At 57.4% G+C, this 22,974-nt stretch overlaps 1 protein-coding gene across 2 annotated transcripts; it reads left to right on the plus strand.

Annotated features, from left to right (window-relative positions):
• The first annotated feature begins 869 nt into the window (after positions 1–869).
• On the plus strand, positions 870–21,276 carry MIGA2 (mitoguardin 2). 2 transcript variants are annotated; one of them, XM_008152537.3, is made up of 16 exons: positions 870–923; positions 3,353–3,591; positions 4,320–4,530; positions 5,279–5,391; positions 6,341–6,458; positions 6,812–6,948; positions 12,243–12,360; positions 13,541–13,641; positions 14,198–14,313; positions 15,060–15,132; positions 15,318–15,404; positions 16,732–16,830; positions 17,111–17,245; positions 17,955–18,008; positions 18,758–18,874; positions 19,191–21,276. In XM_008152537.3, exons 2-16 carry the CDS (start codon positions 3,496–3,498, stop codon positions 19,392–19,394), a joined length of 1,779 nt encoding a protein of 592 aa, XP_008150759.2. In that variant the 5' UTR covers positions 870–923; positions 3,353–3,495; the 3' UTR covers positions 19,395–21,276. The 2 variants fall into 2 exon arrangements, with proteins under 2 accessions (XP_008150759.2, XP_054583333.1); XM_054727358.1 differs by lacking the exon at positions 870–923 and having other exon boundaries at positions 3,418–3,591; positions 4,320–4,464.
• The last annotated feature ends 1,698 nt before the right edge of the window (positions 21,277–22,974 follow it).

Genomic DNA, 22,974 nt, shown 5'->3' on the forward strand with positions numbered 1-22,974 from the left:
TTCATGCCCTTGACCGGAATAAAACCTGGGACCCTTGAGTCCGCAGGCGGACGCTCTGTCCACTGAGCCAAACCGGCCAGGGCTTAATTACATGTATCTTGTCCACCACTCTGGCAAAGGGCTGGCAACCAGAAATAGTTGTTGAATGAATGAATGTGACCTTACAGAAAAGCATTTTTTGAAAAACTTAGTTGTACCCAGCTCTTCACACTGTTTTCTTCCAAGCCCCAGCACAGCGCTGTGAGGCAGGAATTGCACCCCCATTTTTACGGAGGGGTAAACGGAATCAACTCCAGAGAGCTGAAGTGGTAGAACGGATTCCAAACCCCGTGCGTATTACTGGGCACAACTGCCCGGCCGGAACGGAATCGCTTGACTCCAGCTCTAAGGGAGACGCGGGCTGGTCGGGGACAGCACTTCCGCAAAGAGCTCCGGAAGGAGGTGGCGAGTGGCAAATGTTGAAGAGGATACAGTGGGAAGTCAGAGGCGGTGGCGTTTGAAAATGGACGCTTGGAGGGCGGGAAGGACTTGTCTGTGGGGACCCAAAGGGGTACCGGAGCCAAACACGTGGGCTCCCACGGCCACAGCTTCCTTCCATAAAGCCCCTTCCAAACCCGATTGCTTTTCCCTTTAAGAGCTGCTGCGCCTCCCTCGGCCAGCCTCCGTGTCAATCTACGGAGCCCTCTGGCCAATCACAGGACAGAAAAGATCACTTTCCTGCCTCAACCGCACTTAGAGGGCGGGGCCGAGGGAGACACACCCCATTGACCTGAAGCCCGAGCGGCGCGGAATGGTTCGGAGACGCTCATTGGCCAAAGAGGGGCCTTGGCCCTGCGTAAGGCCACGCCCCCCAGCGGCTGAGGGGTTGGTTGCGCGGACGCCGGGGAAGGAGACGCTGCCCTTTCGAAGCGATGGGCTCCCGGGTGAGTGGCGGCCGGGGCTGAGCCCGCCGGGCGGCCGGGCAGCGCGGCAGGGCCCGGGGCTGAGGCTTGCAGCTGGCGGGAGCCGGGCCTGCGCGGGGCCCTGGCGAGGGGCGCAGGTGTCCGGGCTCAGCCGGACTCGAAGGGCCCGGGTTGGAAGGAGCAGGTGCCTGGCCGTGGGCGGCGCGAGAGGTGGAACGGAAGGTACCCGGTCAGTGGGGAGATGCTCGGGCCTGGAACGTGGTGGAGGTCGGAGCGGGGCCGGGAAGGTGCCCGGGATGGAAGGAGCGGTGCGCCGGCCGTGGCGGCGACTGTGGGCACCTGGCGGACCCTCCGAGATTTCCCGAGGTCCGGGGCCAGAGGGGCGGGGCCTGACCGGGGCTGCTCTGGGAGGCGTCGGGGGTGGAGTGGGCAGATTCTGGAGACGGGGATATTGCTGAGGTCCAGGGTGGTACTGCCCAGTTCCCTGCCCGGTCGGACCGGTGAGGTGTCCAGGGTGGCATGAACTGAGTGAGTGAGACTGGGCAGAGGGTGGTTCAAGGGAGCGCCTGGGTCAGGGTCGTTGCTGAGGTCGAGGAGGCCGAAAGGGAGACTGCTGAGGCCAGAGTCATTCATGGGAGCGCCCAGGGCGAGGGGGTGGAGAGTGTGGGCATCCAGGCTGAGGGTGTTGTAAGTGCTGTGGGGAGGATGGAATGAGCAGGTGCCCGCCCCAGGTTATAGGGCGGGAGAGGTGACTGCCCATGGGGGGATGGCATTAGAAGTGTCGGTGGGGTGGAGACATGGCCATGGGCATGGGCTTATCATCACGGAGGCTTTTCCCTGGGTGGAGCCGGGGGCCTGGAGAGCACGGTTGGGCTGGATCTGGATCCATCCTTGGAGTGAAGCAGGCTCAGGGGCTGCTCTTGACTTCCCTGCAGACACATGCCCGGCCTCCCAGCCCTGTCTCCCTCCTGGAGCCTGTGGCCCGGCTCATCCTTAGTACTGCGTGTGGGCTTCTTTCCTGGGGACCCCGAAGTCCTTCAGGTGTGGCATGGAGAGGCGGCAGGTGCAGCAGGCAGCTCAGGGGAGACGCCGTAGCCTTGGGATCCCCCAGAGCTGAGGTCACATCCCTGGTTGGCCATTGACTCGGGGACTTCAGTCAGGCCACTTACTTCTCAGAGCCTCGGTTTCCCCGTTGTGTACAGTGGTCGTGAGAGTTCTGTGGGTGAGGAGACCCAGGCCCTCCGTGGAGAGCCTGTCCCGAGCCTGGCCTGCAGTAAGTGCTTGGGAAATAGCTGCTGAAGCGGGTGAGAGAGGCGGCTTACGATATGAACCCCGGCCCTGACCCCTGGCCATCACGTAGCCGGATTGGCAGCCTCCCGGCAGGAGGGCTCCTACCCTCGGCATGACGGTTACCTCAGCCCCAGAACGTGTCCCGGCCAGCCCCCTCACACAGCCCCGCCGAGAGCGGGACTGATAGCACTGTCCTTCCTTCCCACTCACTGGGGATAAGCTGTTTCTTGTGCTGGTCCGGTGACTTTGGCCACCCGCCCAAGGAGACAGGGTCTGTGCTGGCCTGCGCATTCCTTCTGCCTGAGCTCCCCGGAGACCTTGGAGGCATCCTGGGCCTCGGGGGTGGTGTGTGAGGAACACCCTGCCGGATCTTGGGGACCGGGCTCTCTGTGGTTAAGCCGCTTACTCGCTGTCTTGGAACGGGCGGTGGGGTGCCCTGGGAGGGTCTCAGAAGACCCCCGGGGAAAGTTGCCCTTGTCGTCTGTCGTCTTCTGGGGCTTGCCACTTGCTGCTTCACGTCGAATTTGGCACAGTCTGATGTCCGGGAGACCCGGGTCCCAGTTCTGCCTCTGCCTCACACCGGCTCTGTGTAACATGGACTCCTGGCAGCCCCTGTGAGCCTCGGTTTCCTCATTGGCAGTTGGCATGGTTAGGGGCACAGGTAGAGAGCATCTATTGACAGAATTGCCATCATTCAGAGAAATAATATAGATGAACTCAGCACAAAGTATACACAGCTGTGTAAAGGCGGCCATTATTATGATTGGAGGAAACAGCCTGCTGTTTTCATACCGTAGTCCACAGGAAGTACAGCATTCTTCGCTTTGTGGGAGCTGAAACCGTTGTAATGATTCTCAGGGGCCTGACCCTTTAGAGGCCTGAGGTTTTGGTTCAGCAGAAAAGGCCGTGACGTTTGAGAGTGACCTCTCCATCTCCCGCCCCTGGGCCTGCTCTTGGGCCAGCATGCCAGAGACACCGCCTTCTGCTCCCAGGGCTCCTGGCGGGCAGAGGGTCTGTGGGGCACGTGGCCGCCTTCCGGCCCGGGCCTGGCATTCCGGGTGGAGGCTCTGCTCCTGCCTCATCCCCCAGGGCACTCGTGTGCGTTTCTCTGTGCTCCTGCGCACATGTCCTTGTGTCTGACGCGGTGGTCCGTCTCTCAGCTCTGCGGAGGGACCCTCTGGTGTGCACATTCCTGTCTCTCCGGGCCGTGCCTGGCTCCTGGGACCCAGCCAGCAGCCAGCTGAAGACGCTCTCCTCGGACACACTCCACCCAGGGGCTCTTGCCTGGGGTGTTGGTCCTGCCATGGCGTTCCGGAGGACTGAGGGCATGTCCATGATCCAGGCCCTGGCCATGACGGTGGCCGAGATCCCCGTGTTCCTGTACACGACGTTTGGACAGGTAAAGACTGGGTGGCTCGTGGTCCTGCCCTTTAACCACTCTGGCCCCATTGCTGTTCAGGTGTCCAGTGTCTCCTGTCTGAGCCGGGCAAGAGGGACTGGGTTCGGAGTCTAGGGCCCCTCGCCTGGCCTTGACCTGCTGCCTCAAATGTCTGTGCTGACCAGGCCTCATGACACTTTCTAAAGCTCTGCCCAGTGGGGTGCAGCGCCACCGGAGGGGCTCCCCGTCCAGCAGGCAGAGTGAGGGTGGAGTAGGGATGCAGACAGATGGGACAGTTGGGTGGAGTGAGTGTCATCATCTTCAAGAAGTCATTGAGGAATGGAGCTGGCAGACCTGGGTTCAATTTCTGTCCCTCTGTCACCTTGAGCATGGGTCTTAACAACAGTGTGAGCCTCAGATTCTTCACCAGGAGGGGACAGGCATTCAGACAGGAAACGCTGGTGAAGTCCTGACGTCGCAGGCACCAAGTCACTGCAGCTGTTAGTCATGACCTGCTGGGCCCAGGTTGATGTCCTTGGCATCGTCATTTTGCCATCCCCAGCCTTCTCTTTACACCTCTGTGGTCCACATTTCAGAGCGGCTGGCCAGGTCCCCTCTCTTGAGGTGGCTGTCTCCCTGGTCAACAAGTATCCCCAGGGCCCGGTACGCTCCCTGTTCCTTTGTGCTCCCTGTTCCCCGGGGCAGCTCTCCAGGGGAGATCTGACAGCTGTCTCCCTCTTTCCCCGCAGTCTGCATTCTCACAGCTGCGGCTGACACCAGGCCTGCGGAAGGTCCTGTTTGCCACAGCCCTGGGGACCGTGGCCTTGGCCCTGGCCGCCCACCAGCTGAAGAGGCGAAGGCGGAGGAAGAAGCAGGTCGGCCCTGAGATGGGAGGTGAGCATCTGGGCACGGTGCCCCTCCCCATCCTCATGGCCAAGAAGACCCCATCGGTGAAGAAAGGTAGGTGTGAGGTGGGGGGAAGGGCCTGACCTGAACCAGCTGGGCCCCTGTTAACTGTGGGATCCTGGGCTAGTGACATCCTGTCTACAAGCTCCTCTCACGTGGGAAGTGGGGTTGACAGTGGAACCCCCTTTCCCGAGTCATGGAAGGATGTGGTGGGTGATGTGGCCTGACCCGTGTCCAGGAGGTAGCGGCTGTTCTCATGATCTGGGGACCCTTTGGGAAAATCTGGGTCCTGTGTGAAAATGAATTTTCATTGTGAATTATCATTGCAAAAGGAAAGTTTTATCTTTACAGTGGAAAAAAGGAGTTTTTAGATTTGTTTAGAACAGACCTGAGAAATGCTGATTCGCTGGGTTTCTGTTTTGCATTGGCCCCTGGGAAACCGGGAACTACTTCGGCACCAACCTCTCTATCTTTGGTGTATCTTCAAAAGTTGTTACCTTGAATCCTTTTTGGAAGGAGGAGAATTCCAAATCAGCCACTCGCCCAGCAGCACTGGGCAGAGGAAGAGGAGGCGGGGAAGTAGCGGGCCTCAGGCGCTGTGCTGGTGACAGGCATACAGTAGCGAGTGGCATGGGCCCAGCACTCCTCTGCCAAATGCACAGCTCGGGGTGCTGTGCCGTCACCCAGAGTTAGAAGGTCAGGCTAGACTCCAGATGAGGAGGGGAGGTGGTCTGGGGTGGGAACGACTTGTCCAAAGGCTGATTGGAAGCCTGCGTGACCCCTTCTTTCCTGTTCCTCACAGGCTACTCCAGCCGGAGGGTACAGAGCCCCAGTAGCAAGAGCAACGACACCCTGAGTGGCATCTCCTCCATTGAGCCCAGCAAGCGCTCGGGCTCCTCCCACAGCTTGGCCTCGGTGAGGACGGGAGGGTGCCAGGGTGCCTGCCACAGCCTCAGGCTCAGTCCCCAGCTACTGAGTCAGGTTCAGTCTGCCCTCAGGGGGCTGTGGAGTGGTAGGGAGATGGGAGTAGAGATTTCATTTAGTCTTTCATTCATTCATTCATGCATGCATTTGTTCACTCATCATCCATCCATGCAGGCTATTAGAGGTGGTCATTGATCACTCACTGAGTGCCAGGCATCGGTGGGAAAAACATGGATAGGTGCAGAAGAGAAGCTGATGGCCTCTTGGGGGAGATACTTATCTATGAAAGTTCATTCATTCATTCATTAGATATTGAGTGAACATCTGCTTTGTGCCAGGGACTCTTCTTGGTGCTGAGGATACAGAAATAAATAAGACAAAGAGAGGTTATATTCACTTGGGAAATGACTTTGGCTCATTCACTCATCTAGCTATTCATTCATTCAGTCAGGACTGAGCCCCAGCTCTGAACTGGGCCTGCCCTGGGGACCAAGGGGTGAGCAAGAGATAGCTCTTGTCCTGGAGGAACCCAAAGCCCGTCACAGGAGGTGGCTGCTCGTGTGGGAGTCAGAGGGCTCTGGCTGGCCTGTATGTGCTGGCTGCTCCCTCAGTCTTCCTTGTCTGACTGGTAGCGGAGCCCCAGAGCAGGGAAGGGGCCCAGGGCGGGTTTCGTAGGAGGCTGCTGAGTCCTGGGTTGGGTGTTGGCCTCGATAGTTCCTCCCACCCCGGCAGTTTCTGTGCGGTGTCGTCAGTGCTTGGAGATGGTGGACCAGGTTGTGCTGAGGGCTTGGCCTCTGCACTCAGGGGCTGGCTGCAGGGATGGCATCTGGAGAGAGTGTGTGTGGCACATGGTCAGGCACTGGGGGCGGCTGGGGTCCTGCAGAGGGTCTGGAAAGGCCTCACCCCTTGCCCTTGTGTCTTTGCGCTGCTTGGCGCCCAGATGGTGGCGGTGAACGCATCCAGCTCCACAGCTGCGTGCTCGGGACCATGGGATGCCAGAGGGATGGAGGAGTCTGTGACTACCAGCGATGGCAATGCCGAGAGCCTCTACATGCAAGGTACAGGCCGGGAGGTGGCCTCGAGCTCCCCCGGGGTGGGGCAGGACAGCGGGGAACGGTACAGGCCAGGCCCAGGACACTTCTCCAGGGGCTGCTTTGCAACCCACTTCTCCCTCCCTGCCCCCAAACCCTCACTCCCTGGTTTCCAGCCACTTCTGGGCAGGGGACAGTGTGGGAACAAATCTGATCTGAATGACGGCCTATAAACTCAGCATCTTAAAGTGATCAGGACCCGGCCCACACGGTTCTGCTCGTTCTTGTCCTTCGGGGCCCTCTTGAGTGACGCTGTGCAGGGCCCGGCTGCTCTCCCTCTGCTGGGGCCTGACTCTCCCTTCTCTCCGGCCCCTGCTCAGGCATGGAGTTATTCGAGGAGGCTCTGCAAAAATGGGAGCAGGCGCTGAGCGTGGGGCAGAGGGGAGACAGCGGCAGCACCCCCACACCAGGGGACAGCCTCCGGAACCCTGAGACTGCTTCCGAAGTACTTTCTGAGGTAGGTGGTCCCCACCCCTGACCATGGAGAGGTTGGTGAGCAGCCAGACTTTGAGAGGCAGCCTAGCAGCCCCGCCTCCTGTCAACCAGACACTCATCCCCTTGGATGGAGTTTTCCCCTTGATCAGGTTATCAGTCCAACCAATAATGTGCCGAGCACAAGCCTGGCGCTTGGTAATTATGCAATAAACCACAGAGATGCTCACACCCTGATCCCGGCCACGCGTTCCTGCAGGACTGGTGGGAAATAGCCTCTGTTCCTAGTGGAGCGGGTCACATGGCCTTTGTCTTTGTACTTTTTGGGGGGCATTGTCTGTTTTCTACAGTGAACCTTTATTTCAGTATCAGGAAAGAGAAATACAGTGAAGAAGCTAAAATGAAGCATTTTTGTGAAGAGCACACCAAATGTATGTCCTAAGATGGATGTTCACTGAAGCATTATTTTGTAATAGTTGAAAAACTGGGAGCTATCTACTTGCCCATCAGTAGGGTCTGCGATACTATGCAGCTGTTACAAGGCCGGGAATCGAACCGTGACCTCCGGACCAGCGTGGCTCAGTGGTTGAGCATCGACTTATGAATCCGGAGGTCACGGTTCGATTCCCAGGTCAGGGCACATGCCCGGGTTTCAGGCTCGATCCCCAGTAGGGGATGTGCAGGAGGCAGCTGATCAGTGATTCTCTGTCATCATTGATACTTCTATCTCTCTCTCCCTTTCCCTTCCTCTCTGAAATGAATAAAAACATATTTAAAAAAAACAAAAATCTAAATAAAGGCTGAGGGAAGTTATGTGGGCTGATAGGCTGCTATCTCCACGATATAGCAAGTGAAAAAAGCAAGATGTAGAATGTGTATAGAATGACGCAGGTGTGCATTTTTAAAAGATACATCCGTGTATCTGTGCGCCTCCTGGTAGCTGCTGGTACATGCGTGCAGTTTTCCTTTCCCGTGACAGGTACACGACCCGGGAAATTGTTAGCAGTGATCTGTGGGAGAGGGTCTGCAGGGAAAGGTGGGAAGGCTTGTATTGTACTTCCATCTACTTTTCAGTATCTTTCTGTACTGTTGGACTTTTCTCATGTTGAGCACATGCCTATGGGCGGGGTTTGTATACATGGTGAGGTTGTGGGCCATTTCTGTTTTATTCTTTTATTTTTTTAAATATATTTTTTATTTTAATTCATAGAGGAAAGGAGAGGGAGAAAGAGATAGAAACATCAATGATGAGAGAATCGTTGATCGGCTGCCTCCTGCACACCCCCTACTGGGGACCGAGCCCACAACCTGGGCATGTGCCTTTGACCAGAATCGAACCTGGGACCTTTCAGTCCACAGGCCGACACTATCCACTGAGCCAAACTGGCTAGGACTGTTTTATTCTTTACACTTTTCTGTATTAACAACAAAGCCTTTAGGAGCTCCTGTGCTCTGCTGGAGCGAGGTCACACGGGGAGGGGCACCTGTTGGGGAGCAGTCTGACATATCTGTCAGTCGGGTGTTAGCCAGGAAATGGGAACAACTTCAGTTGTTGCACCAGGAGGGCGGTCAGTCCTCCTGGGGATTGGTTGCACAGGTGAGGGAGGAGCTGAGTTGTCCCAGTGCTAGAGGGGGTGCCCAGAGCTCAGGGGCCAAGGCCGTGTCCTGGAAGCTAGCACCCAGAGTCCTGCAGGGGCTGGCCAGCAGGGGTTGTCCCCACTTTGGGAGGGTGGGGCAGGGGTATGGTGAGAGGCAGGAGGAGGAGGGAAGAGTTTCATTGCCTTCCTCCCTGCCCCCTTCTTTCCTCCACCTGTGCCTCTGTTGGCCCGGAGTCTGGGAATCAGAGTTTGTAGCAACAGGATGGGGACATGCCTGGCACAGCCTGTAACAGTTGGTGATGGGCGCCCCGCCCCAGCTGTGGGCATTCTCTCAGAGGCCTGTCACACAGGCATGACCACCTGGTTGTGGACACAAAGGTTGGGAAATGCCTGTGGCGCAAGCAAGCCTTCGGTGCCCTAGGATGCAGCTGCTTTGGGTCACCTCTGCGTGTGGGCAGACCGTGGGGTGTGCTAGGGCAGGGAGGTGGAGGGAGGAGCTTAATGTCCCAAATTGTACTTATTGCTAATGCTACATTGTAACATTATAGAACTTGCATTGTTCTTCTAATTGTGAAAGCAATGAAATACTCCTTACAAAATAGTGAAAATACAGAAATAGAAAAGAGTGGGAAAATAAGAGCTCAGACTCTGATCTTGGACAAAGGCTCTTGGCCTCCCTGGTGCCCTTGGTGGGACACCAGTGCCACCCATGTGATCCTGGCGCATAGTAGGTGCTCAGTAAATGATCTTAATGATCTTTGTCATCGGTGTTACTGATGCCCAGAACCCTTCATCCAAACAGAACCACTTGGTGTCCTTCTGGGTATTTTTCTATGCTAAATATATATATTTTTAATTTCTTTATTGATTAAGGTATCACATATTTGTCCTCATCCCCCCATTCCCATCCCACACCCCTCCCCACACATGCCCCCACCCCCCTGCTGTCCTTAACCGCTGGTTAGGCTCATATGCTTGCACACAAGTCCTTTGGTTGATCTCTCCCCTTTACCCCCACCCTCTCCTACTCTCCCTCTGAGGCCCGACAGTCTGATCCATGCCTCCTTGTTTCTGGGTCTGTTTATGCTAAATATTTTTTAACAAGTTTCTTGAAACATAATTCTCATACCACAAAATTCACCAATTTAAATTGTAGACGTCAATGGCTTTTAGTATATTCACAGAGTTGTATGAATATATCACACAACCACAATTTCAGAACATTTTCATCACCCCAAAAAGAAATCCCATATTCTTAGCAGTCACACCTCCCCTCCTGTGCCTCGGGCCCCGCCCCCATCCCTCCCTAGACAACCACTAATCTACTTCATGTCTCCGTAGATTTGCCTGTTTTGGATGTTTCTTCAAATGGAGTTTATCATATGTGGCCTTTTGTGACTTGCTCCTTTCAAATAACAGTGTTTTCAAGGCTCATCCTTGTTGGGACAAGGATCGCAGCTTTGTTTCCGTTCACTGCTGAAGAACGTTCTGCTGTGTGGCTACTCCACATTCTGTTCATCTGTTCCCCATTTGATTGGCATTTGTGTTGTTTGCACTTTGTGGCCTTTAAGAATGACACTGCTGTGGATACTTGTGTGTAAGTCTTTGAGTCGACCTGTCTTCTGAATTCTCATGGCTGAGGACTCCCGGGTGGAAGCTGTGTCCTATGGTAACTGTCTAACATTTTGAGGAGCTGCCAGGCTGTTTTCCACAGCAGCTGTGCCGTCTCAGTTCCCCACCAGCAGTGTACGAGGCTCTGACTCCCCACATCCTCCACCGAGCGGTTAGCCCTGACTTTTCCATCCCAGCCGCCTTAGTGGGTGTGCGGTGGTATCTCGCGGTTCCTTTGGTTTGCATTTCCCTGGTAGGTAATGATGTTGAGCATCTTTTCTTGTGCTTATTGGCTGTCTGCATATCTTATTTGAAGAAATCTCTATTCGGATCCTTTGATTTACTTTTATATTGGTTACTTGTCTTTTTATTCATGAGTTGTAAGAGTTCTTTAGATAATCTAAATAACAGCCTGTTATCAGAGATAAGATTTGCAAATATCTTCTCCCATTTGTTGGGTTGTCTTTTCACTTATTTATTTTTTATTATTGGTTTTAGAGGGAGGAAGGGAAAGAGAGAGAGAGAGAGAGGGGAGAGAGAGAGAGAGAAACATCGATGGGAGAGAATCAACATTGATCGACTGCCTCCTGCACGCGCCCCCCCTTCCCCCCCAACCCAGCATGTGCCCTGAGTGGGAATCAAACCAGCGACCTCCTGGTGCATGAGTCAGTGCTCAACCACTGAGCCACATCAGCTGGGCCAAAAGTTTTTAATTTTGATGAAATTCAGTATCTTTACTTTTTCTTTTGTCATTGGTGCTTTTGGTGTCATGGCTAAGAAACGGTTTCCTAACCAAGATCACTTCACAGAGACAGAGCTGGCAGATCTCGGCCAAAGCTACAAGTCTCTGCGGGCCACAGGGAGCAGGGTCTATCCCTGTGGGAGAACTGAGCAAAGTGTCCAGTGCGCCTGGGTCCCATGACCTGGGGTCGAATCCCAGCTCTTCCAGGCTCGAGGCGGTCGGCTGGGCCACTTAACCTCCTTGAGTTTTCTCTGTGAAATGGGGTCATAATAGTACCTGCCTTGAGGCACACCAGGAGGGTGAATTGTGAGGTACCAGGTCCAGGGCAAGTGCTCAGTGAAAGGCAGCCACTTCCACCATTACTGTCCCCTCTGAGCTCTTCCGGCTTTTTCTCCCCAGAGGCCTCAGGCCCGAGTGGGCCCCTGTCTCTTCCCCGGGGTTTGGTTACGTGCAAGTGCAGGATCTGACAGCCTCTGTGGAAACAGATTTGGGCCTGCTCATGCCTGGCCCCTGGACAACATGAGCCTGGGGTTGAAGGAGCAGTGCCCCCTGCTCCCTGTGCCCTGGTCTGGAGGCCGAGGGCAGCGAGGAGGTCGCTGAGCCACAGGCTGCTGCGTACAGTGCCTTCCCAAGCACACAGCTCTCCCTGGGCTCCTGACTGCTCTCTCAGTCCCCCGGTAACAACAGGTCCTGGTACAGTAAGTGTTAAAACAGCTAACGCTTCCTGGTTGGCACGGTGGGCCAGTGCTGTGCAGCCCTTACGTTGTTCACGCTTCCCCCAGGATCCTGGGAGGTAGGCGCTCCTGTCTCAGTTTACAGATGGGGAAGCTGAGGAGGCTGAGGCTCAGAATGAGAACGCTTTTGCTCCCGATCACACAGTTTGGAACCGGTGGGGCCGCTGTCTGAACCCAGGTCCGCTGGGGCCTGCAGCAACGCTGCCAGTAGGAAGCCACTTACGTTGTTTCAAAGTTTCTAGAGACCACATTAAAAAGTAAAAGGGAAACGGGTGAATTAACTGTAACCATGTATTTTATAGAAGCTAGTGTATCCCAGATGTTACCATTTCAACGTGTGATGGACAATCACTGAGATTATTTGTGTATTTGCTTGGTACTAAGTCTTTGAAACCCAGTGTGTATTATACTTTGGGCACATCTCAGTTGGGACTGGCCACTTCAAGGGCTCTCTGGCCACATGTGGCTAGTGGCTCCTGGATTGGGCAGCTCAGGTCTAGATCTGTGCTCTCACTGTGGGGTCCCAGAGCCGGCCCCTCCCCCCAGAGGCCGGGCGCCCATTGTTGGTGAGGGAAGGGGCTGTTGGCATGGGAGCTTGGAGGGCCTGGGTTGATGGTCGCTGTTTTAACTGCAGCCAGAGTCACAGCGGAAGGAGTTTGCAGAGAAGCTGGAGTCCCTGCTACACCGGGCCTACCACCTGCAGGAGGAGTTTGGGTCCACCTTCCCATCCGACAGCCTGCTGCTGGACCTGGGTGAGCAGGCCCCTCACAGGCTGCAGTGGGGTGGGGCAGGGTGGAGGCGGGGAGGCAGTGAGAGAGCTGGGGTGTGATCCCCTCAGTGCATCAGGCAAACCAGAATCCCCAGGGCCCTCAGACCTCCTCCAATCTCTTGCACAGCTGGGGAAACTGAGGCTGCTGGAGGGGCCGAGGCATTCCCCGATACGTGGTAGGCAGGAGCAGAGCTGGGGTGAGACCCTGAGTGCCGTGGCCCCATCCCTTTGGGAGCAAGCTTGGGCTTATGTCAGCAACTCCCTGTGGCTGCTCTAGCCTTTGGTTTGCGTCTTTTCCTGTGGACACTGGGTTGATGAGGGGATGGCTCACAGATTAGCCCGGAGCAGACCAAAGGTGTAGGAACACAAGTCTTGCCGTTACCCTGCCCCACTGGGGTAGAGGGCCGTGACATCACTGAGGGCGTGGCTGCTGGTGCAGAGCCGTGCAGTGAACCTGAGGGCCCCGGGCTCTCCTGTGTGCTGTCAGCCCCGGGTGGGGGGCGGGGCAGGGAGGGGCAGTGGACTCCTGAGTGTCCAGCTCCCTCCCCAGCTCTACCAGTGGTGACACAGGCCCAGCAAGGCCTGGCCAGGGTGACACGCTTTCCCACACCTCTCCCTGAGCAGCTTTGCCTGTCACAGGGTCCTGTACCCTCGGCCTCCCGTGCGGCAGAGGAGGCGGGTGGGGCTTTTAGGGTTATGGCTCTGAGAATTTGTTTCACAAGCCTTTCCCAGGTGCTTTTGGAGGTGCAGACCCTCTCAGCCTTTAGGTGAGGATGGGAACACCAAGTAGGTGGCCCGTGGGCTCCCTCAGCCCTTTGGTATCTGTCATTGGCTCAGTTCAGCCTGTCAGAGGGGAAGCGACTTCCCCTGAAGATCTCGGGGCCCCCAGGTCTCGGGGTCCAGCTGTGTGGCTGTGGGCAGGTTCCTTCAGCAGCCTCGTTTCCACACCTAACTGTGCCCACCTCCACGGATGTCTTAGGATTGAAGGAGGCCATTCACTTGAGGCACTGAGCCCGGGTCTTCACGAACAAGGCTCAGTAAATAGGAACTTGGTGCTCGTCAGCCTCGTCCGCCCAGAGTCAGGTGTTCTAGGCTCTGGATCTGCGCGTCAGCTCCGTGCTCCCGGGAGTCTCAGTTCAGCCCTCCCTTCCTGCTCTTCCCAGAGCGGACCCTCATGCTGCCCCTGACCGAGGGCTCGCTGCGTCTACGGGCGGACGATGAGGACAGCCTGATCTCGGACGATTCCTTCTTCTCTGCTACCGAGGTGAGCGGGGAGGTGGGTGGACACGGGATGGGGGAGGAGGCCGGGCCTCTGTGCGACCCTGGGTGAGCACGGTCATGGGAAAGGGCAGCCGTTTCCTCCTCCGGGAGCAGAATTTGGCAGCCACCACGAGCTGCTTCCCGGGGACTCGTGCAGTGGCTGGGGGTGGGGAGGCCTGAGAAGCCAGGGGTCCCAAGTCCTAGGGGTGAGGGCAGGGTCTCTGCCCACTGGCTCCAGCCCACGCTGACCTCTCCCTTCTCTATGCCGCATGCCCATTGCTTGGCACTAGTCTGCTGCCATGGCCGTGTGTGTCCGGCCAGCTGTCCTGGCCTGGGTGGGAGGACACGGGCTCAAGCCCAGTGTATGGTCCCTTGGGGAAGAACCCCTGGAGATGGGGACACTGAGGGCCAGAGCTGGGCTTGAACCCGGGCTTCTGCCTCCTGACAACTCCTCTGAGAGGTCGCCTCTAGGGTGTCCCCTGGGCATGGGCCCTCACCCTCTGGGCCGCTGTTGACACGGGCTTTGACGTGACTGTCCTCTTCCTCTGCACCCTCCCCAGCTCTTCGAGTCCCTGCAGGTCGAAGATTACCTGATCCCACTCTCCAGGCCCGCTGCCGCCTACGAGGAGGCGCTGCAGCTGGTGAAGGAGGGGAAGGTGCTCTGCCGGACCCTCAGGTGAGCCTGGGAGGCGGGAGGCCAGGAGCAGGGGGCGGGTGGGCAGGCCCTGTCCTCCTTGGAGGAGGCCGGAGAAGCCAGCGGTCTTTGGTGAGGACTCAGCTGGGCCAGGCTCACTGAGGGCCACGATGGGCTGGCAACAGCTCCTGCCCCATCACGGAGGGCCTAGGATGGTCCCAAGTACCGTGCTTGACCTAAGTTCTCGGAGGGGTCCAGCCACGGAAACACAGAGGGCCTGATCCTCAACCTGTGTCCCTTTTTGTGGTATTGTCGGTATCTTATTCCTTTTACATGAATTTTTCTCAGAACTTGGCTTTTGGTCACGACTCCACGTTTAAGTTATGTTTCAAGTTCACTGACTGAAATGGTTGAAAGCTGAAGTTGAAGTCCTGGTGATTGGGATAAAGGGTAGGCAGACCTGGGTGGGCAGCAGCCCCCTGCCTGGCGTCCTGCCACCTGGGAGCAGTTGGCCATGTCTGTCCTTTGCTAATTGGGGCCTGAAGGAGGCCAAGGTCAGCCCGACCCCCAGTGACCAGACCTGCCAGGGCTGTTGAGGGTGACGTCCTCAGAGCATCCAGTCAGCCTCGTCCTTTGGTTTGGGGAGACTGAGGCCTAGAGGGGGGCAGACACCTGCCCAAGGTCACGCTGTCAAGCCAAGGCAGGGCCACCGAGGGCTCCACTCAGAACCACACGGAGGCATCGCTAGATGGGGCCCAGGTCACCTGACGGTTTGTGCTTCCCCTCAGGACAGAGCTGCTGGGCTGCTACAGTGACCATGACTTTCTGGCCAAGCTGCATTGTGTGCGGCAGGCGTTCGAGGTGGGTTGTGATGCAGGCACCTGCGGAGGTGCAGTCGGGACGGGGGCAGGCAGGCAGGCCTCCTGCGGGGCCTGCTCCCACACGGGCCCCTCTGTGCACATGGTCACTTGCTTAACACAGTGTCCTGCCCTCCTCATGGCTGCGGGGGACTGCCCGCTGGGCAGCTCACCCCGCCCCTTCCTTAGGGCCTCCTGGAGGACCAGAATCACCAGCTCTTCTTCGGGGAGGTTGGCCGGCAGATGGTGACAGGCCTGATGACCAAGGCTGAGAAGGTACTTATGCGGGGGGGTGCGGAGGGGGCTCTTCTTTCAGGTTTTCTTCCCCCCTCACCTTATTTTATTCTGTTTTTGTTTTTTTATTTAAATATATTTTATTGATTTTTACAGGGAGGAAGGGAGAGGGATAGAGAGCTAGAAACGTCGATGAGAGAGAAACATCGATCAGCTGCCTCCTGCACAACCCCTACTGGGGATGTGCCCGCAACCAAAGTATATGCCCTTGACCGGAATCGAACCTGGGACCTTCCAGTCCGCAGGCCGACGCTCTATCCACTGAGCCAAACCGGTTTCGGCTATATTCTGTTTTTTAAATTTATTTATTTTAATTGTGACACTTACTTTTAATTGATTTCAGAGAGGGAGAGAGAAACATCAGTGATGAGAGAGAACCATTGATCAGCTGCCTCCAGCATCGCTCCACATCCTGCGTGTAGGTTGCCTTGTTCTCTCATTACTCAGTGAGCTCCAACCCCACCCAGTTCACATTTTAGCGAACATCGGTTCAGTGCCTCCTCTGCACATGGTTCTGTATACATGGCATCAACCTGTCCATGCTGTTCTGTGTCCGCTCCATCCTGCCTGGCTCTTGGGCATGTCATTGATCTCACAAAACCTCAGTATTCTTAACTGTGAAGTGGGACTAGTACCGGAATGTCCGTCATAGAACCATAGGAATTAGCTGAGTTGATCTATATTAGATCAGTACCCGGCACATACTAGCTTTCCATGTCCGTAAATGCGCACCCACACCTGCAGGCTGTGCCCAGCTAAACTCGCAGTCCGGGCGAGTGAAGAACTTGTCCTGAGTGCTGGCGGCCGCAGTCTTATGCACTATTTATTGCTGAGGTCCAGGCACGCGGCTGATTGTGTTACGTGCGTGGCTCGTTGACTCCCCCAGAAAAGGCCCATGAGGGTGGTGCTGTAGCTTCTCCCATTTCACCAGTGAGGCTCAAGGTCATAGAGATTTGGATCTTTGGCTCCCTGACTCAACCTCATGACCTCACCCGTCCTTCCCAAGTGAGCTCCTCCTGTGGCCTGGGCGTCTCCGGGGAGGCGGTGGGTGCTCAGGAATGCGCTGGGCTGAGACGTTGCTGGGCGCTGGTGTTGGGTCTGTCCTGCAAACGCCCTGTTCTCTGCAGAGGCACATCGAGGTGGGCAGGGGACCCTTCTTGCCTCATTTTCTCCGTGGCTGCTGCTCAGGGATCGGCCCTGGCCCTGCCCTGGCATGTCCCCATCTATGGGCCAGCCTGTCCCTGTGGATCTACTCCAGCTGGGTCCTGGGGCTTCTCCCATGACCCGAACGGACTGTGCTTCTCCCCAGAGCCCCAAAGGCTTCCTGGAGAGCTACGAGGAGATGCTGAACTATGCTCTGCGGCCGGAGACCTGGGCGACCACCCGGCTGGAGCTGGAGGGCCGTGGGGTGAGTTGGTTTGTGCTAAGTTCCTGAGACCCTGAGCGGGGAGGGGGTACCTGTGCCGAGCTCCGCCTTGATTCTGAGGGTCTGAGATGGCTCCATCGGTGCTACAAGCCCCCAGTGTCTGCTCTGTCCTAGGCCCAGGCCGGCAGAGGGATTGCCCCAGCTGCACCCCATTATAGAGCAGGGCGGGGTCTGCTCAGCCATGTGGCCCACACCTGCCCTGGCCCCTCCGGCCTCAGTCTTCCCATCCGGACCTACCCTCAGCGCAGCCTGCCTCTCGCAGGTGGTGTGCATGAGCTTCTATGACATCGTGCTGGACTTCATCCTCATGGACGCCTTCGAGGACCTGGAGAACCCCCCGTCCTCCGTGCTCGCCGTCCTGAGGAACCGCTGGCTGTCCGACAGCTTCAAGGAGACGGTGGGTGGCTGCCCGCAGTCCCAGCACATTCACCTGACCCTGCACGATGGCCTGGACCCCGGCTCCCTCCATCCCTGGCTTTGGGCACCAAGGCTGGGCTTCCCACCCATCAGACAGCAGTCACCCCCCTGGGCAGGCTCCCCTCCCCTCGGCCCTGGAGAAGCTTCCCAGGGACCCATTCTGTCCTGGCACCAATGCAAAACAGTGTCCTGTGCCTTTCCTTCCGCACTGTGCGTCACCTCAGTCTGCTCGTTCTGTGCTGCGTTACTGCTGCCGATTTTTATGCATCCTGTTAATGCAGTTCAGCTGTGGAGGGGCACTACTGCAGGAGAGCACTGAGCTTAGGGCCCCTGCAGGGCCACTCAGGAAGCCCGGACAGTGGCAGGGGAGGGAGAGGGCTGGGTGGTCTTCGCAGGCATCCAGGTGGTCACCATGGACCCCACACCACTGAGTGAGATGGGGTGCCGGCTTATGGCCATGCTGCAGGTCAGGAAACGGGCCCAGAGATGCTCAGTGGCTGGCCCAGGGCCCCACGGGTCCGCGTTAGGGGCACGATCAGACTTCGGTGTATCTGATTCCTAACTGAGGGGAGGAAACAGCAGAGCTCGGGCACCAGGCCCTGTCTTCCTGTGTGGGGTCCGGGCTGGGGGGTGGGCAGGGGCTGCCCCCTGGCCTATTACTCAGTCCCATTGGTCTGTCTCTGGTGTAGGCCCTGGCCACTGCTTGCTGGTCAGTCCTCAAAGCCAAGAGGAGGCTGCTGATGGTGAGTGACCTGGAGGGGCCCCTGGCGAGCGCTGTGGGGGGCTCTGGGTGTGGCGCTCAGCTGACCCTCCAATCAGGGTGTGCTGGTCCCTGGCTGTGGCAGGACAGGGTAGGGTGTGAGAATGGGGCTGTGCAGGGAGGCCTTGCCGAGCCCCAGGCCGGGCTGCACCTCTTGGCCTCTGTCACAGCACTGGCCCCCTGTCCTGCCAGCACCTCTCCCTTGACCAGGAGCACCTTCATCTCACCCTGCAGGGCCCAGCAGAATAGGCATCGGGAAATGCTGGAGGCAGCAGAAGAGGGGAGGGGCATCCTTGGGGGAGGGAGGGCACAGGCAAGGCGTGGCAGCTGGCTCAGAGGCGGCGCCTGGGTGGGGGCAGGATGCCCACGGGCAGGCAGAGCGGCCTCTCCGCCATCGGGCTGCTGTTATCTGCACTCCCAGGCGGCGGCTGGCTGCACTATCGGGGCTGCAGTCCATTGTTCCTCTTCGCCAGCCAGGCTCTGCTGCCCTGATGATACCAGCTGCTGCCAGTACAGGCTCTGGGCACTTCCTGGGCTGGCCCCAGGCCCCTCCTTATGCAGCCCTCCCAGCAGCCCCGAGGTTACCCCCATTCTGCACAGGTGAAAACACGGCCTTCCTTAGTCACTTGCCCAGGGTCACCCAGCACGGGTGTGAACGAGCCAGGCCTCCCTCTAAGACCCAGATCTCAAGATGACACCAGGGTCCCAGGCTCAACCTTGCTCCCCGCACAGGTGCCTGACGGCTTCATCTCCCATTTCTACTCCGTATCGGAGCACGTTAGCCCCGTCCTGGCCTTTGGCTTCCTTGGACCCAAGCCCCAGCTCGCCGAAGTCTGTGCTTTCTTCAAGGTGAGCAGGGCGCCGAGGCCACCGCGCCCGCCTGGGCCTGCCCGTCCTGGCCCCTGGGATGGAGCCCTGGAAGGTGCCCGGCGTGCAGAGAGGCTGGGCCTGCCCCTCAGGAAAGCCAGTGGGTACCCGGAGAGCGCGCGCTGCCCCTTCCACTGGGAGCCTGGCCCAGCGGGTCTGAGGAAGTCCTGGGACCAGAACCCGAGGACACGAGACTCGGTCGGGGTCCCAGAGGTCAGGGGGAGGGCTTTGGGGGGTCTGGAGGCCATCAGGCGGGCAGGGGCCTCGGCCCAGGTCTCATGACAGCCCTGTGCCCCAGCACCAGATCGTGCAGTACCTGAGGGACATGTTTGACCTGGACAACGTGCGTTACACCTCGGTGCCGGCGCTGGCGGATGACATCTTGCAGCTGTCCCGGCGCCGCAGCGAGATCCTGCTCGGCTACCTGGGGGCACCGGCGGCCAGCAGCGTTGGCCTGAACGGCGTGCTGCCCCGAGACAAGGGTCCCCCGGAGGAGCTGTAGCCGTGGCGGGCGCTGGCTGGGGAGGGGGCGCTGCTGGGCCTCGTCCGCGTGGGTGATGGCAGAGACAAGGTGCCTCCTCCCTCCTTTGGGTTGACAACCAAGGGCCGGGGCATCTGTGCCATCAGCAGCACGGAGCCCAGGCTGTGAGAGCCAAGGGCAGTTGCCCCTGACCTTGCCCCACCCCCAGTCATCTGGGAATCCCCAAGGCCTGGGGGGTAAACTTCCTTGGAGAGGGAGGGAGCCCCTAGGGGCCCGTCTGACTGCCCTCGGCTGTCGCTGGGGAAGCGGAGGCTGGACCAGTGGCCACTGGGGCCTGAGGGAGAAGACGGTAGTAAGGAAGAGAGAGGAAGTTGTTGTGAAGAGAATTGGGGCAGGCAGAGCTGGGGTGCCCTGGGTGTGGGACCCCAAAAGCTCCCACCACTCTAGGCTGCTGACGAGGGGCTGGGAGGTTGGAGGTGAAAGGTGGGAGGGCAGGGCTCTGTGGTGAAGGTCATCTGTGTCCTGAGCTGGAAGGAACCTGGGCTGAGAGGTCTCAGAATCCAGGCCCCCGCCTGGCCAGTCCCGACGACCCCACCACCACCCTAGAGCGTTTGCAGCTCAGAGTGAGGGTGGGGCCCCGCGGGGCTGTGAGCACCGGTGGCGGCAGGCGTGGGCCCAGGAGCAGGGACGCAGGAGGGACTCTCCGTGTGCTCCCATCTGGGCAGGGACTGGTCTCTGGACAGACCCGCGCACCGCACCAGGACATTGTCCTCCCTGCCGACGCCTGTCCTCTCCCGCTTCTGCCACCACCACCCCCCTCCCTCCGTGAGCCCAGAACTCTGGGTGGTGCCAGGTGCTGAGCTGGAGGCTCTGACCGCCAGTCGTCTCAGGCCTATCACCTGTGCTGCGGTTGCTGGTGGCCCCAGGAGCGAGGGGCCCAGGGACCACACGGGGGGAGGTCAGGAGGTGGACGCTGGTCCAGCCCCCCAGCCCTCACTAGGATGCACACATGCTCTGGAGTCCGCGCAGGGCCCGCCCCCCGCTGGTCCTGCAGATGGAGGCAGTCACTGTCCCACGCCATTTGTCCCCGTCGCAGGTCCTCTGTCAGCCTGCAGACTCGCTTCTCTCACGGTGTGTTCAGCTGGGATGTTTTATTTATTGCCTTAACACTTTATTTTGAGGTTCTGCCCGTCCAGGTTGGGAGGCCTGTGAGAGAAATAACACTTCTCCCAGCTCTCCATTCCCTGGATTTGGGGACTGGCTCCTCAGGCCGGATCCCTCCCCCTGAATGGCAGAGGGGTCCCAGGGGTGGGGTGATCTTGCCCATTTGGGTGGGGAGAGAGGGGAGATGGGCAAGGGAGATGTGAGCCCACTTTCCTCCTGGAATCCCATCCCTCTGCACCCCCCTCCCACCTTCCCATGCTTCCCGGGACGGGAGGAGGGCTGTGCACTAACCCAGGTTCTGGCTCCAAACCCACCTGCAGCCTCCTGGGAGGTAAGGACCCAGGGTGGCCCTCTTCCATCCCAACATTCCGTTCACTCACACTTAACCTTGGCTGTGAATGTAATCTCGGGCCTGGGCCCCCGCCCGTACCGATTTACTCCTAAATCACACACAAGTGGCATTTTCATTCTGTCTTTGTTTACACATCCATGCACTGCCCCTGGCACCCGATCTGTCGCAGCTTCTAACTTCTGTGTGGTAGAGCTCTGTGCACCGACTTCGAGTCAAATAAATGATCTAAAGGATTTCCTTCCAAGTTGCCATGCTGCTGGGTACATATGTGTGGCCAGCTACTTCCTGGACCAGCTGGGGACCCCCTCTTTGGGGTGCAGTTAGTGGAGGTTTCAGGAGGGCAAGGGTCAAGGACAGCCTGGTAGGGTCCATGTGGCCCTGGGGGGGGGGGGGGGGAGTGGCCAGTGAAGTGCTCGAGGGCACAGGTGTGGGTGGGCGGCCTGGGTGTGGATCAGCTCAGGCAGCTTCTGGGTGAGGCTTCTGTCCGAGCCTCTGTCCACATTTGCCAGATGCGGGTGTTGGATGAGGCCAGGGTGCGGGGCTGGGACAGGTGGGAGCAGAGCGGATCTGCGCTGCTGGATATTCGGATGTATTCATGGGCAGTTGGGCATTGCAAGGTTTATGTGAAGGGTATTTTAAAAACAAAAAAAACGTCACTTTGAAAAGTTTCAGATGTACCAAAGAGTTAAAAAGAAAACCATAATAAAGACTACCCATAAAACCAACACCTCAAGTCAGTAATAACATCTTGCCATTTCTTTAAAAATTTTTTTTAGAATAAGTTCCAGACATGTACTTCATCCCTGAACACCTGACCAAGCAGGTCCTAAAAATAAGGTGGTAGTTCTCTGGCATGACCAAAATACCGTAATCACCTGAAAAGTGTGTCCCTGATTCGCGAATATCTGCCGGGATTCTGAAACGTGTTTTTTCCAGTCAGCTGGAGATGGGCTTCAGTTCCCCCGAAAGGAAAATGCCTGACTCTCCCTTCACGGATTTTAGAGACGCGAGCCGATCTGGTCACCTCTGAGGCTAGCAAGTCGTTTTGTTGGATCGAAACAGCTTTATTGAGGTCTAACGTGTGTGCCATAAAATTCATCTGCTTTAATGATTTTAAGTAAATTTACAGAGTGTGCAGCTGTTCCCACTGTATATTTCTAGAACATTTCCATCGCCACAGAAAGACCCTTGTGTCCTTTTGCCGTAAATCCCCCGGCCCCCAGGCCGCTACCAATCTACTTTTTCTCTCTTGATTTGCCTTTCCTGGACATTTCTGTAAATGGAATCCTACAGTCTGTGATCTTTTGTGCTTGGTTTCTAATGATGTTTCTGAGATTTGTCCATTTGATGGCATGTACCAGTAACTTATTTCTGATGCTGACTAGCTTTCAACAATACGTTTTTCTGTTTTTTGAATACCACTATGGACTCATGGGTTTTTATTTGATATGTACAGTTACAGGCATCCTTCTGATGCTCAAATTGGCCAGCGAGAGCTCCTTTGAGCTGGTTCCTGGGTCCGTTTGATGCACGCACACCCCTCCCCGTCCCCATCAGTCTCGAGCACTTAATTTATACATGACATGATGTCCCCAGAAGCCAGAGACCAGAGCTGGGGGAGCCCTGCGGGAACCCTGGCCCACTTCTGTGGCCGACAGTGGACTGCCTGGGAATTCAAATACAGAAGTTCCGGAGTGAGTAAATGAACCTCTAACATAGAGGGCAGCAGCTGACACATTTTGGGGAAATAGGCCCAGAGAGCGAAAGAGTTTGCGCATAAACCAGTGTTCGACTTTGTGCCTCTAATTTCAGGGCTGCCCTGTCTGAACTCCCTGCCAGGAGAGAGGCCAGAGTGAAAGGCCAGCCGTACTTGGGATAACTGGGCACTCTGGAACAGCCTAGGTCTCGGGCTTGTAAGAGGACACCTAGGGAGTGGGAGGGGACAGCCAGCAGTTTGGCTCCTGGGATGTAGGATGGTTCAGAACCTGGGACTGCCTCTGCCAGGTACGAGCCAGGTGACCTGGCAAGTGGTGGGACACTGAGCCTTACCATCCGCAGCTATAAAGTGGGATCATTAAGAGCTGC

Source organism: Eptesicus fuscus, chromosome 15 (genome assembly GCF_027574615.1).
Source record: "Eptesicus fuscus isolate TK198812 chromosome 15, DD_ASM_mEF_20220401, whole genome shotgun sequence".
NCBI classification, from domain to species: Eukaryota; Metazoa; Chordata; class Mammalia; order Chiroptera; family Vespertilionidae; genus Eptesicus; species Eptesicus fuscus.